General features: G+C 42.8%; 1 protein-coding gene across 1 annotated transcript; it reads left to right on the forward strand.

Annotated features, from left to right (window-relative positions):
• Nucleotides 1–7,230: 7,230 nt before the first annotated feature.
• LOC125533029 lies at nucleotides 7,231–8,381 on the forward strand. Its single transcript, XM_048696833.1, has 3 exons — nucleotides 7,231–7,308; nucleotides 7,413–7,556; nucleotides 7,890–8,381. The coding sequence occupies exons 1-3, from the start codon at nucleotides 7,231–7,233 to the stop codon at nucleotides 8,379–8,381; spliced, it is 714 nt and encodes a 237-aa protein (XP_048552790.1).
• Nucleotides 8,382–14,205: the final 5,824 nt, after the last annotated feature.

A 14,205-nucleotide genomic window follows, 5' to 3' on the forward strand; every position in this document is an offset into this window, starting at 1 on the left:
CCATGGAGCGACGGCGAGACGTCGGCCCTCGTGGACGCCTGGGGCCCGCTGCACCTCCACCGCAGCCCAGACCCCCTCGGCGTGGAGGAGTGGCGCGTCGTGTGCACCGCCGTCAACGCCCAGCGCGCCGCCGAAGGTTGCCGCTTCAACCGCACCCTCGTCCAGTGCCAGAAGCGCCTCTACACACTCAAGGACCAGTACATGAAGGAGCTCGCCAAGGGGCGGCCGACGTCGGGGTGGCGCCACTTTGCCCGGCTCCGGGCCTTCCTGGCCGACTCGCCTCCTGGCTTCGCCGGCAAGACGCCGGCGGCATCCGTTAAGAAGGAGAAGGCCGCCAAGACGCCGACGGCATCGTCCGTCAAGAAGGAGGAGGTGGAGGAGGAGAGCCCCGGCTTCCCGGCAACGATGCCGGCGACCGTCAAGAATGAGGAGGTGGTCGGCTGTGGTTGTGAGTTGGTTGGGAGAGCGAGGTGTTGTCCGGGGGCGGTGGTGACGAAGCTTGCGGAGGTGTATGAACGCGTGCAGATGAGGAGGCTCAACGTCGAGGAGAAGAGGATGGAGAAGATCTCATGTTGCAGCCTGGGACACAAGAAGATGAAGATCGAGAATCCGGAGGAAACTGACGGCAACTAACTTTTCTCATGGCAAAAATAAAATAAAAAAGAACGCTCTCCTCTCTCTTTAGAATTACAGGGTTGCTAAATCTTAGTGGTGCTATGTTCGTGAAATCTTACGTGGAGATCACTGCAAAAAGTTTCTTTTTCTTTTTTTTCTTTTTATATGTTGTATCATTTGACTGAAACTTTGGTTAAATCTAAGTCGATTAAGACTTAATTAAATCTTAATCAACTGAGATGGCCGCTCTGACCCCGTAATCGTAAATAAGAACATGTAACCACTGCAAGTCTGCGACGACCAATATACTTGTTCCTTTTCTTCTTCCTTCTTCTTATTAAGTTTTGTTTCTATTTTGCAGACACAGCCACGCAGGGGTTTGATGCATGCATTGTTTGCTGAAATATCCGGAGCAGTGTTTTTTTTCTTTGCAAAAACCAAAGTAGTGTTGCTATACTTTATCTTGTTCTATCTCTCTAAAAAAATGTACCTTTTTCTACACTTAATTTAATTATTATATTTTTGCGGGGAAAAAAATTCCATTCCTTAAGAAGGCCTATCAGTCTTGACAAAGTTTACAAGAACGGAACGACTAAAACTCAGTCGACTGATTTCTTACGAAGTCTCAATCGATCCCTCGATTGATTTTTTTATGCTAGTTGCTTGTCACGTTTAATCGGCCTGCTAGGATGACGCGGACGGCCGGCCTATTTTTTTTTTTTGGTCTATTGGGTTGTGGATGGAAATAGACCATGCAAAGTATAAAGTGTGTTGTCTTGTTTTTTTAGTAGATCAACGTGTCTGTCCTATCTTCCCCTATATCTTTTAGCATGTCTTAATCAATAAACATTTTTATTTTCCTCCACGATGTGGGTCAAGGTTAGCTCATATAATATTTGGTAATGCGATAAACCATTTAATCTATGCGCCAAGATTCGTTCAAATTTGTGTTGCATTTCCTTTTTCCGGTCACAACATTGTGTAATATTTTTTTCAAAATGGATTGAGCCAATTCATTTTGGATTTGCAGGTTAGTTTTCCTTTTGATTTTGGTTGTTTTCGTTTGTTCTTTTAAAATTATTAGCTATTTTCATTCTGCTCATTCTTTTCTTGTTCTCTTTTTCTCTCATAATTCATTCTTTGAAATATGTTCGTGTGCTTTTTCATTTTTTCTTTTTGGCTTTTATTAATTATTAATTGTTCACATTTATTGTCATCAATTTTGTAACAATACTATCAGCTACATGTACACCTATCCACATGCAACTGCACACATCATATCCGCGTGTAACTATGTTTTTTTATTAATTCGTTATTCTTTAGCCTCGAAGGAAAACTTTGCAGTATGCATATCCGTTAATCCATGCACAAGTAAACACGTCTTACTACACATGCAATTGGTGAAGGAGTGGCCTTTGCGTATATTTCTCTTCTTTTTTCCTTTTTTCATCTAGAGAGAGGGTAGTTGCATGTTTGTCAATAGGCACGCAACCGCAAGGGTCGTCCCCGACTACAACTGCATGTCTTCGACGCAACCGCAACCGCAACTCAACGGTTTGTTTGTCGGGAGAGGGGGATAGCTGCATGTCTATCAATAGGCATGCAACTACAAGTGTCGTCCCCGAGTGCAATTGCATGTGTTTAATGCGACTGCAACTTTGTGATGTTTTGTCGGGAAGGGAGAAGTTGCATGTTTGCCACTAGGCATGTAACTGCAAGTGTCACTCCCACTGTCTGTCATTAGGCATGCAACTCCATGCCCACACACCCCGATCGAAACTGACCTTTGTTTTTTCTTTTGTAAGTGGGTTATGTAAGAGGTGTACAGTTGCATGTCCAACACTAGGCTTTGCAGCAACGAGTGTCGCCCCATCTACAACTGCATGTCTCCCTCCTGGCTGCAATTGGTCTTGTGTTTTTGTCGGAGGACGGCAGGAGAGGGATGGCAGTTGCATGTCCGATACTAGGCGTTGGGAGATATGGGGCCCAATTGCATGTCCCATGCTAGGCATGCAACTGCATGTCTTCTACCTTGGTCGCAACTGCATGTCTTATAACTTGGTTGCAACTCGACTTCCATTTCTTGTCGTACGGGGAGAGGCGCCATTTGTGTGCCCTACACTAGACATGCAATTGCATGCCTTCTAACTTGGTCGCAACTGGGGACCTTGATTTTCTGAGAGAGAGAGAGAGAGAGGCCCAGTTACATGGCCCACACCAGGCACACAACTGCATGTCTTCGAGCATGGTCGCAACTACATGTCTTATAATTTGGCTGCAACTTGACCTTTTCTGTTTGTCGGATGAGGTGAGGGGCCAGAATAGGCACACAACTACATGTCTTTTCTAACCTGGTTGCATTTTTGTATGCGCCTTTGTTTTGTTGGAGGTGGCAGCGGCAAGAGAGTGGGGGAGGGGGCAATTGTAGTCATGCAATTGCATGTCTTCCAACATGTTCGCAACTACATGTCTTCAAACTTGGTTGCAACCCATCTTGTTTTTGTCGGATGACGAGAGGGAGCAGTTTGCATGTCCCACTCTAGGCACGCAAGTGCATATCTTCTAACTTGGTTGCAATTGGGTCCCTTGTTTGTCAGAGGGGCGGCATCAAGAGAGGGGGGGGGCACTTGCATGCTCAAATGTAGTCATGCAATTGCATGTCTTCTAACTTTGGTCGCAACTTGACTTTTTCTTCTGTTGGGCAAGGAGAGGGGTCAGTCGCATGTCTCCCAACATGGTCGCAACTTGACATTTTTTTTGTCGGATGAGGAGATGGGCCAGTTGCATGTCCCGCGATAGGCACGCAACTACATCTTTTCTAACTTGGTTGCAACTGTAAGCGGCTTCCATTGTTTTATCGGAGGGGGCGATGACAAGTGACAGGGGGCACTTGCATGCTTAAATGTAGTCATGCAACTGCATGTCTTCCAATATGGTCGCCACTACGTGTCTTCTAACTTGGTTGCAACACGACCTTTTTTGTTTTTTGTCGGATGAGGTGAAGGGCCAGTTGCATGTCGCAGAATAGGCACACAACTGCATGTCTTCTAACCTGGTTGCATTTTGTAAGCGCCTTTGTTTTGTCGGAGAGGGCGGCGGCAAGAGAGAAGCATGTCCAACTATAGCCACACAACTGATCTCACAACTAGCTTTGTTATTTTCTCACAGTGGGGAGTGGGCATTTTTCAAGATATTTTGGTCTTTTTGTTATTTTTTAAAAATCATGTACACATTTTTTTTTGCATTGAATTTTTTTCCCAAGGAACCACAACAAAAAATTAATTTGTTTTTGTGGAAAAAAGAGCATATTAAAGCTGAAATAGTTACTTTTGTCTAGATCCAGGGACACATAAATGTTTTGTTGTGGTGGAATGGAGTATCTATAGACGGTGTGCTGCTCTTTTTCTGTTTGAAGTCTCTGGAATGTGAACCCAGGCTCAACATCTTTCTAGAGGTCACCCCAATGGTATTGTTTGAACTGAGAGACGAGCGGGGACAGAGAGAGAATGAGCGAGGAAGGAAGCCGCATCACGGGGGTGGGCACATCGAAGCTTTCCGCGGCGGAAGTCCTCGGTGACAGGATGCTCGGCGACGCGAGCGCCCCTCTAGACTCCAGTATGTGAATTTATTTCAATTTTTCATTTTTGATTTTGTAGTTTCTGTTTTTATTTCTATTTCTATTTTATGTTTTGGATTTGTGTTATTGTTTTTTTTTAATTTAGTGATGTTTTGGATATTTATCTAAAAAATAATGCCACTCGTTTTTGCGCACACGTGGACCACACATTTTTTTCTTAATTTATTTTTCTTCTTCTTTGTGGCAAAAATATGTGCTCAAAGAAATACAAACATGCTACATTCTTTTAGAACAACTACACTTTTTGTATGAATTATGTTTGTTTGAGACACACTACAGTGCAAATCGACTGGGAGAGCTGACACAGACACCCATATATTTGACAGCCTAAATACAAACAAAAAAAAGAAAATAAATCAATCTAAAAGAAAGAGAACAAAAAACAATAGAAGGCTGCCCACGTACAAGCAAGAAAAAAAAAGCCCAACACGAGACAAGCAATTTGGAAGAACAAAATAAAGGCAAAAGCAGCCCACATAAGAAGACAAGAAAAAAAAGACAAAAGAAAGCCATGTACACGTTAAACAAGCCCAAAGGGAAACGAAGGAACGACAAGGAAATCGAATCGGGCATCTGCAGAATGCTGACATCAGTCGACTTAGACTTCTCGACTGAGTTCTAAACAGGCCTTTACAAGAATGTCTGGTCCTCCTGCAAACCAGACTGCCGTACGTGGGGTACTACGGCCATACGCGGCCAACTCATGACCAACGACTACATTGCAAAAAAGTGTACCTTGTTCTACACTTAATTTAATTATTACTGGGACTGTGATTGTACTGCTATCTATGTGACCGACCCCTAAATTTTAGATTTTGATGGGATAAATTAATCAGATTTACAATTCTTATCTAGATGAGAATTAGTTATCTTTGCACATGTGCTGTGCCGCGGCCCATTGCTCGTTGGCATGCTCTTTGTCAGTTTTATTTATTTGACCGTTAGGTTATTGACCCATTGACCGGTTTGACCATTGAATTTTTAAGAAAGTTCATGGCAATGAAAAAGGTTTGTAGATTTCGAAAAAGTTCACTAATTCGAAAAAAGTCCACAAATTCTAGAATTTTTGAAAATCATGAATTTGAACTTGAAAGAAAACATGAATTCAAAAATGTTCATGAATTGAAAAAAATCACACTTCTAAAGAAAGTCCACTAGTCTGAAAAAGTTCATGAAGTTAAAAATAGTTCGTGCATCTGAAAAAAAAAGTTTCACTAATATGAAAAAGTTAATTAATTTTGAAAAAAGTTCACGTATTTGAGAAAAATGTTCATGAATTTATGTAAGTTCATGATTTGGAAAAAAGGTGAACGGAAAAAAGAAAAATTGTAAGAAAACCGGTCAAACAAACACATAAAACCAGCAGGAAAAAAACGACTGAAAGCCACCCGAAGCTTCCCAAAACCATAAAAGAAAAAAGGGAGCCAGCGTCCCCGCTCGAGCTTTACAGTTCACGCGTAATGCTTTGGAGGGGCCTGGCCCATCAATATAACGGGCGCCAACTAGGAAATGCGGCCACACTGTCACTGGTTCAGCATGGCCTAGTGAAGTGCTCTGAGTTTCTTTTTCTTTTTTGAAAGGATCAGTGCTCTGAGCTTGGTTACCATGTGGTGCTTTCCCTGAAAAGGAGGTCGAGTGGAGCCTAGTCCAAGGCCGCAAAGAAAGATGATGCACCCAAATAGGAAAAGCACTGGATGATCTTACCCTGTTGTGTCCACTAATGGCCTTACATGTCTACACCCAAGCTAAGCCTGACCACAAGGTTCCAAGTTTTAATTGGTGAAGTTCAGATTTTGTCCAGTACGGAAATTGAAATGGCACCCATTGTTTCTCAGAACTTTTTTTTGTTTGAACAAAAAACTTCCGGTCTATTGATCTTCAATCATGACCTTACAACGAACACCAGAAATAATAAAAAATACATCCAGATCCTTAGATCATCTAGCGACGACTACAAGCACTGAAGCGAGCAGAAGGCACGCCGTCGTCATCGCCCCTCCCTCGTCGGAGCCGGACAAAACTTGTTGTAGTAGACAGTCGGAAAATCGAAGTGCTAAGACCCCATAGGACCGGCGCAGCAGAACAGCAACCGCCGCCGATGAAGGATAGTGTAGATCAGAAGGATCCAACCTGAAGACACACGAACTCGTTTGAACAGCAAATGATCGCACTAGTTTTGAACATACGTATGCTAGACTACTAATTTTCAAAGATTTTTCTTAAAGAAGGTCAAGCTTAACCTCTCACAATATACAATATCCTCCATAGGCTCCTCAAAACAATACCTTGTCACGGAAAATTTTGTTAGCCTAGCAAATTCATCAGCAACCTTATTTGTTTCCCTATTACAATGTTCAAACCTAGTAATCGAAAAATCACAAGCCATAAAGTAGCAATCATCGAACACTGCCGCCGCCGCTTCCGCTGATGTCCTCAATTCTTCATCGTGGCAATCACTTCCATATTGTCAGAGTTGACAATAGGGCGATTGCAACCCACCTTCTGTGCAAGGAGTAAGCCAAACCTAAGAGCCAATACTTCTGTTGTTACTACATCAGCACACTAATCCTTCCTCCAATTTCCGCCAACAATGAACCTTCCTTTATCATCTCTGAGAATAGAGTAAATTGCAAAAAACCACCACAATTGCGTCGCTTGGTGCGAAAAACCACCGTTTTCATAAAAGTTTGCAGAAACCACCGTTTTTCAGTAATTTTGTTGCACAGAGCACTAACTGGTCGCTTGACCGCGTTTTGACAGAAAACCTGACGTCCCGGGCCCAGCCGTCAGGCCACGTGGCAAGGGGCAGACGGCGCGCGCATGACGCCCGTTAGCGGCGCTCCCTTGACCTGGTTCGACCGGACCAGCTTGTCCCCGCGCCACCATTCCCCATCCTCTCGCTCGTGACCTAGTTCCTCTTCCCCCCCGCCGCCGCCGCCGTTGCCAGCTGAAATCAGTCGTCGACGGCGACCGCAGCCATGGTGTCATGGAATGACGGTGAGACGAGCTCAGATTCGGTGTCGCAGCTGGCACATGAGGTCGATGAGGAACCATATGTGAGTATCCCCACTGCTCTCTGGCTAGGGTTAGGGTTTGCGATTTTCGATTTTCAGATGAGAGATTGCATTTGTTTTGATTTTCTCCACTTTGCTCTACTTAGCGCCCAGCAACAATAGAGGACAGGGATTGGTCAGGCATTGATGCCACTGGAAAGCACCTTTGCAAGCATGGGAATGCTCCTGAGAGGCTTGTTGTGTTCGATGGGCTGAACACTGGCCGTAGATTTTATGGTTGCGCCAAGAAGGTCAGTAGCAAATAAGATTTAGATCTAAATATAGCTCTGTTACTTTATTTTGTTGGAATTCTTAGACATAGCTCTGTTTTTTAGATTAGAATTAATTGATTTAGATATAGGTAATGTAATGGCTCTGTTTTAGGAATGATGTAGATACTAACTTTACAGAACTGAGAGATGTTGTTTTATTGTATTGAAATATGTATAAATGATTTACATATAGGTAATGCAATTCAATGCTATGCTTTTTGTATTAAAGTAACCCAAAAAATTATGCACTTGTTTATAATTCACTTATCTGTTTATTGTATTGTTAACTAAGAGGAAAAAAATTGGTTGCAGGAGGGTAACAATTGTGGTGTTGTGGAATGGGTGGACAATGAATGGCCTTATGCACTAAAGAATTCATTGACAAAACTCTGGGATCTGTATAAGGAAGCCAAGGCAGGCAGAATTAGAGATAATTTAGCTAATGAGGAGAAGATCTCCAAGTTAGAAGCAGAAATTAAGATGGTACAGGAAAAGTACAACCAGCACATTCAGCTTACCAAGGACTTTTGTGAATCTGTTCAAAAGTCTGTGCACAAGGAGAATTATAGGAAAATAATGATGGATGTGGATGAGGAGAAGATACCTCTAGATGCAGCTGACAAGATGATCAACTTAGAGAAAGAGAACTTTGATCTGAAAAATAAGGTTGAAGTGGCTGAAGAGGTTGCTCCTGAGCTCAAAAAGGAGAAGAAAAAACTTGAATATAACTTACATGACCTTTGGAAGGTTGGAGAGGAGAACAAGATGAAGCTGAAGATGGTGAAGGCAATCTTGGAGGAGTGAAGATGATGATGGAGTGCTTAAATTATTATGTATTTTCAGACTATTGTGTCATGTTGTTTGAGGCTATTGTGATGCTACATGTTGATCTATTCTGTCTTGTTGTTTGTGATGCTAGTTGAATTATGAGGTATGTTTGAGACTAAGTTGGGTTGAGCCTATCTTGTCGTGTCATATTGTCGAACCCAAATATATGGTTGAGCCTATCTTGTCGTGTTGTGTTGTCGAACCCAAACATAGGGTTGGTGCCTATTTTGTCGTGTCGTGTTGTCGAACCCAAATATAGGGTTGAGCCTATCTTGTCATGTTGTGTTGTCGACGGCACCCAAATATAGGTTGATGCCTACCTTCTCTTGTCGTGTTGTCGATGGCACCCCAAACATAGGGTTGATGCCTATTTTGTCGTGTCGTGATGTCGACGGCACCCAAACATAGGGTTGATGCCTATCTGAAATAAAGGGGCAGGATCAAGTCACTAATGCATTTACACATGGCCCCTTGGAACATTTGCACCTTTCCCCTAGAAAGTAAAATGTCTTCGCAAAAATTGCCTTAGACAGTTCCGTTGGTTGTTTCTCCTGGACCTAAGCACAGTACGTTGATCTCCATCCGATCTTGCACTTTTAAATCCAGAAAAAAGAATTAAGACAATGAAACTGAAACTTCCATAGATAATCAGATCATTAGTACCAGACACCAGTACTAGATCCAAACACCAGTACTAGATCCAGACACCAGTACTAGATCCAGACATGCTAAACACTAGCACCAGACACCAGTACTAGATCCAGCTGAATTACATGGCCACCAAGGCTAGTCAGATTCAGCTACTGCAAGATGAGGTACAGTCTGAGCGCAGTTATAGAATTAGAACCAAAACTGACCATGACACAATGCCCAGTACTAGAACGAACCACTAAGTTGGTCGTGGCTTATCAGCAGACTAACAACTAACTAAACTTGAGAGCCGCGAGCCATGGAGTTTGCGCCATGTACACATCCATTGGTGGGCGCACATGAACACCTACATGATAAAATAAAGAATTAGAACCTAAAAAAGCCTTTCGAGAACAACCCAATCTTCTTCACTCTAAACTATTTAAAATAATTGAACCAATTCATTTGTGTACTTATATTGAGAGGTCTCCTGGTGTCCAAATGATGGGCACACACACATGAGTAACCTGGTTTAAGAACTCACCACACCAACCCTGTTTTAAGAATTCGGTACTTACATGTTCCTGTTACCTAGAAATTGACAGAATTAACCGTAGGTTTTATCAACAAATAACCAAACTTCTACAGGTTTTCTGTAATGAGAGGCATATAAGGAGAGTAACAAACCTTAGGTGATTCAGGTCAAGTTAGACCAAAGTAAGCTTTCCATTTCAGTGATTTCCACTTGCTGTGAAATAATCATCCCACTTGGTAGGCTTCCTCTTCCTCTTCTGTCCATGTGAAGGACCAGCAGCAGCCTGACTTGCAGCAGCTCTTGGAGGAGCATAAGGTGCCCTACCAGCAGCTCTTGTAGTGGGTGTTGATCTGCTTGTCCTGGCAGCACTTGATGATTGTCTTTTGTTCTTGGGTGTGGGAGCTGCTTGCCTTGTGTTCCTAGTAGAAGTACTTGTAGATCTTGTGGGCTTTGGAGCAACTGGAGGCTTTGGAGCAGCTGGAGGCTTAGTAGAAGTAGAAGCAGTTGCTTGGTTCTTCCTATTGGGCTGGAAAGAGAGAAGAATGTTAGTATAAATTAGAGATCTGCAATGCAAAATGAAATGAAGGAAGAGGTTGTGTACCTCATGTTTGTTCTTTCTCATTAGAAGTGATGGCACAATTGCTGCATGATATTGTGCCAACTCTAGATGTATCTTTGGGCTTGGGCACCTCAAACCGACCCTTTCTTCTCTTGGTCTGCTTTCTTCCCTTCTTCTTCTTGAAAACTGGGGGGTCAATGTCTCTGGTAGGTGTCTTGGTCCAAAGATCAGGCCCAGGAACTGGGAATATAATAGGATTGTATGTTGCCATGTACATTTCTTTCTTGAAAAATGCAGAGACAAAATCCTCTGGATGCTGCTTTGATTTATATATGGCAAACACAGCATGGTGGCAGGGGATTGCTGTCATGTCCCATCTTCTACACCCACAAGTCATTTGTGCCAAATTTACAGCATAAGTATTTTCCCCACTCTGAACCTGATAAAGATCTGGACCAGCCATTTGTGCCTTGCAGTTCCTAGCCCACTTCTTTGACTCCTCCAACTTCTCTGAGTATGTTGGAGTTATCTCCCACCTGGCATTTTGGCCCCCTATTCTTTTCTAACTGTACTTAACCATCAACTTGGTCCTAATACCCTCACACATTGTCTGGATTGGTTTCCCCCTTACATCCAAGATCATCTTATTGTATACTTCACTTAAATTGTTGACAACCAGGTCTGTCTTATAATTAGTGTCCATTGCCCATCTAGCCCATGTTTTCTCCTCTATCTTACTTAGCCACTCCCAAGCCTCTTGGCTCTCTTGTCTCAAGTTCTCCATGTTAACATCAAACCCATGTCTTGTATAAGAATATGCAGCACCATCTATATACTTTTTAAGTTCCTCCCCTCTAAACCCATTACTTTGAAAATTAGCATATATGTGTCTTAAACAGTATCTCTGAGGACAATTTGGAAAGACTGCATCTATGGCATTTAGAAGTCCCTGCTCACATGCAAATGCATAGTAAATACTTAACAAACATGTACATAAGAGAGTAGCAAACATGCAAACATTTACATAGACAACAAGCATGAACAATAAAGGAGAGAAGCAATTTTAATTAGAGCTCTAGAACTAACCTTCTGCCTATCAGAGATAATTGTATAGTATCCAAACTGCCCTTTTTCTCCACCAATAGCTATTTTCAATTGTGTGAGGAACCAACTCCAGCTAGGTGTGTTCTCTACTTCAACCACTCCAAAAGCAATAGGATAGATATTGTTATTACCATCCCTTGCAGTGGCAGCTAGAATTTGTTGCCCTGTGCTCAGCTTTACAAAGCACCCATCCAAACCTGAAATAATGCACAATTTTAGGACTACAAAGATGATTAAATGTGCAATGTAAATAATTTGAAATTTGAAAACAATGAACATACCTATGAATGGCCTGCATCCTTTCAAAAAACCTTCAATTGATGCTCCAAGACACATGAACAACCTATGAAATCTGGGATTGGTACTTGGGTGCTCTCTCACAACTCTAGTAGTAACTATACATCTAGATCCAGGGTTTGTGTCAAGCACTGTCTGAAGGTAGTCCCTGATTCTTGTGTACTGCCTTTCCTGATCACCCAGGACCACTGCCAAAGCTAGTTTTCTTGCCTGTATGCCTTGTTCTTGCCTACCTCCACACCAAACTTTTCCTTGGTGTTCTCTATCACAGTATCAACACATGTGCTAGGATCTGTCCTTAAGCTGCTCTCAATTGACTTTGCCACATACTTAATGGGCACTTTGCAGTTCTCACCAAGTACAGGACATGTGTGTTGTAGTTGGAGTTTCTTTATGCAGAAGGTTTTCTCTTTTCCCACTTGTGAGGCAGTCATATGAAAGTTGCAGCCCTCTTGACTGCAGTCAACTATTATCCTGTCCTTGCAATTCCTATGATAGTGGAAATTCTTCCTCTGAGTTACATGCAAGTTCACTAGAGCCCTTCTGAACTGATACACATCCTCAAAACACATCTGCCAACAAATTTGATCTTCAGGTTGTTGCAGTTCCTCATTATAATACTTCCTCACAGCTCTCTTCTTAGCTCTTGATCTCTTGCCAGTATTTGGCACATATCTTATCTCCTCCTCATCTGATAATTCACACTTAAAATCTTCCATGTTCTCATCAGAGGAGGGCACATAATCTGGTTCTATTGTTGCTGCAGAACTGCTGTGAGATCTGTCAGTTGGCCCTCTTCTAAATGGTAATTTTTGTGGTGGAGCTTGTTGTACTAAAACCTCATCCTCATCTGAACTATCCTCCTCACAGAAAAGATCTTCTGGATCTGTATCACCTTCCATGTGGTATTTAGGATCTTTTTTCTTCCTCTTTAGCTCACGAATCTTTTGCTTCAGTTCTGGATCATCAAGTTCTTCTCCTTCTGAACTATCATCAAATTGTTCTCCTTCTGAACTATCATCTACATTGTCATTTACAATGACAATCTCCTTCTCTTTCTCTTTCTGCAAATTGCAACTCTGCTAAGTTATCAGATACTCTGCTTGAGAGTCATCTGGCTGCATTGGGGTACACTCATGTGCATTAGCTTCAGAACTGCCTTGTGATTGAAACAACACACCATCATCATTTATCTCATAAACAATTGGATTACCAATCTCAGAAATGGGCACTTGATCTTCACATACAACCCCTTTGTTAAGGTCTTTTAATGCAAACAAGTCAGGTTTGCTGGCACTGATCACAGTTATGTTCACTACTTTTTTCTCTGCATACAAATCAAGCATCTCCTCCACATTGTCATCTGACATAATCAGGTCCATCCCTGCATGCCCAGCACCTACCACCTTTGGATAGTACATTGAATAACTTCCATCATAACCTTGTTCCTCTTTGATAGCTACCAAATGACTGAATGTTATGTCAGACTCCCCTATCTGCCTCTCATAATTATCTTCTCCAATGAAATTAAACCTGACATCCCAAATTTCATCATCCAAGCTACAAAAGCAAAAGAAAATAACAATGGTTAGGACTACAACCTTTTCCAGTTATAATTTACATCACACATGTACAAATTCTTCAGTTGTACAACCATGTACAACACAATTTTTTTACATCATCTCAGAAGTATTTAAATGCCTAAAACCTATACAGAGCATATAACAAAATTATTTACAACATTCAGAAGTATTTAAATTACTACAAACCTACTCAGAGCATATAAAATAATTATTTACAGGAATTCAGAACTAGGATTTTGCACAACCAAACAATTGCTACATCTTTGACAACAATAATTACATCTAACACATTCAACAGCAGTACTAAGTAAACAAGCTAGCTAACCCTAATTCTACATTTCACAGAGCTGGCAGATGCATAGAGGTAGGAGAAGGAAATCTTACTCGACACCGCCAAGACCAGAGGTATAATGGTGGCTTTGGCTAGGGTTGGCCTTCCACACCTTAGCCAATGCCGCCGCCGACCTGGCTCCCACGTCGTACGACGCCGACGACTGGCTAGATGCGGCAGGAACTTCACCGCCGCCGCCCGTCATCTTCACCGCGTTGTCGCCCTCCGGCCTCAGGTGCTCCTTCTCTCCTTCGTCCTCTCCTTCGCCGCAGCCGCCGCCGCCGCCGCTGCGTGTCGCCATGGAGGGCGCGAGAGAGAACTAGGTCACGAGTGAGAGGATGGGGAATGGTGGCGCGGGGACAAGCTGGTCCGGTCGAACCAGGTCAAGGGAGCGCCGCTAACGGGCGTCATGCGCGCGCCGTCTGCCCCTTGCCACGTGGCCTGACGGCTGGGCCCGGGACGTCAGGTTTTCTATCAAAACGCGGTCAAGCGACCAGTTAGTGCTCTGTGCAACAAAATTACTGAAAAACGGTGGTTTCTGCAAACTTTTATGAAAACGGTGGTTTTTCGCACCAAGCGACGCAATTGTGGTGGTTTTTTGCAATTTACTCCTGAGAATAGCCTCTGCCGTGCCCCTAAGCATACCATGATCAAAAGAAGCATCAACATTCGGTTTAACAAAAACCCACCGGAGGAGTAGTCCATCCCCCTATTTTACCGGTTGCCTTAGGGGAGTTGGTATTAACATAGTTTGCCGTTAT

Source organism: Triticum urartu, chromosome 1 (genome assembly GCF_003073215.2).
Source record: "Triticum urartu cultivar G1812 chromosome 1, Tu2.1, whole genome shotgun sequence".
Classification (NCBI taxonomy): domain Eukaryota; kingdom Viridiplantae; phylum Streptophyta; class Magnoliopsida; order Poales; family Poaceae; genus Triticum; species Triticum urartu.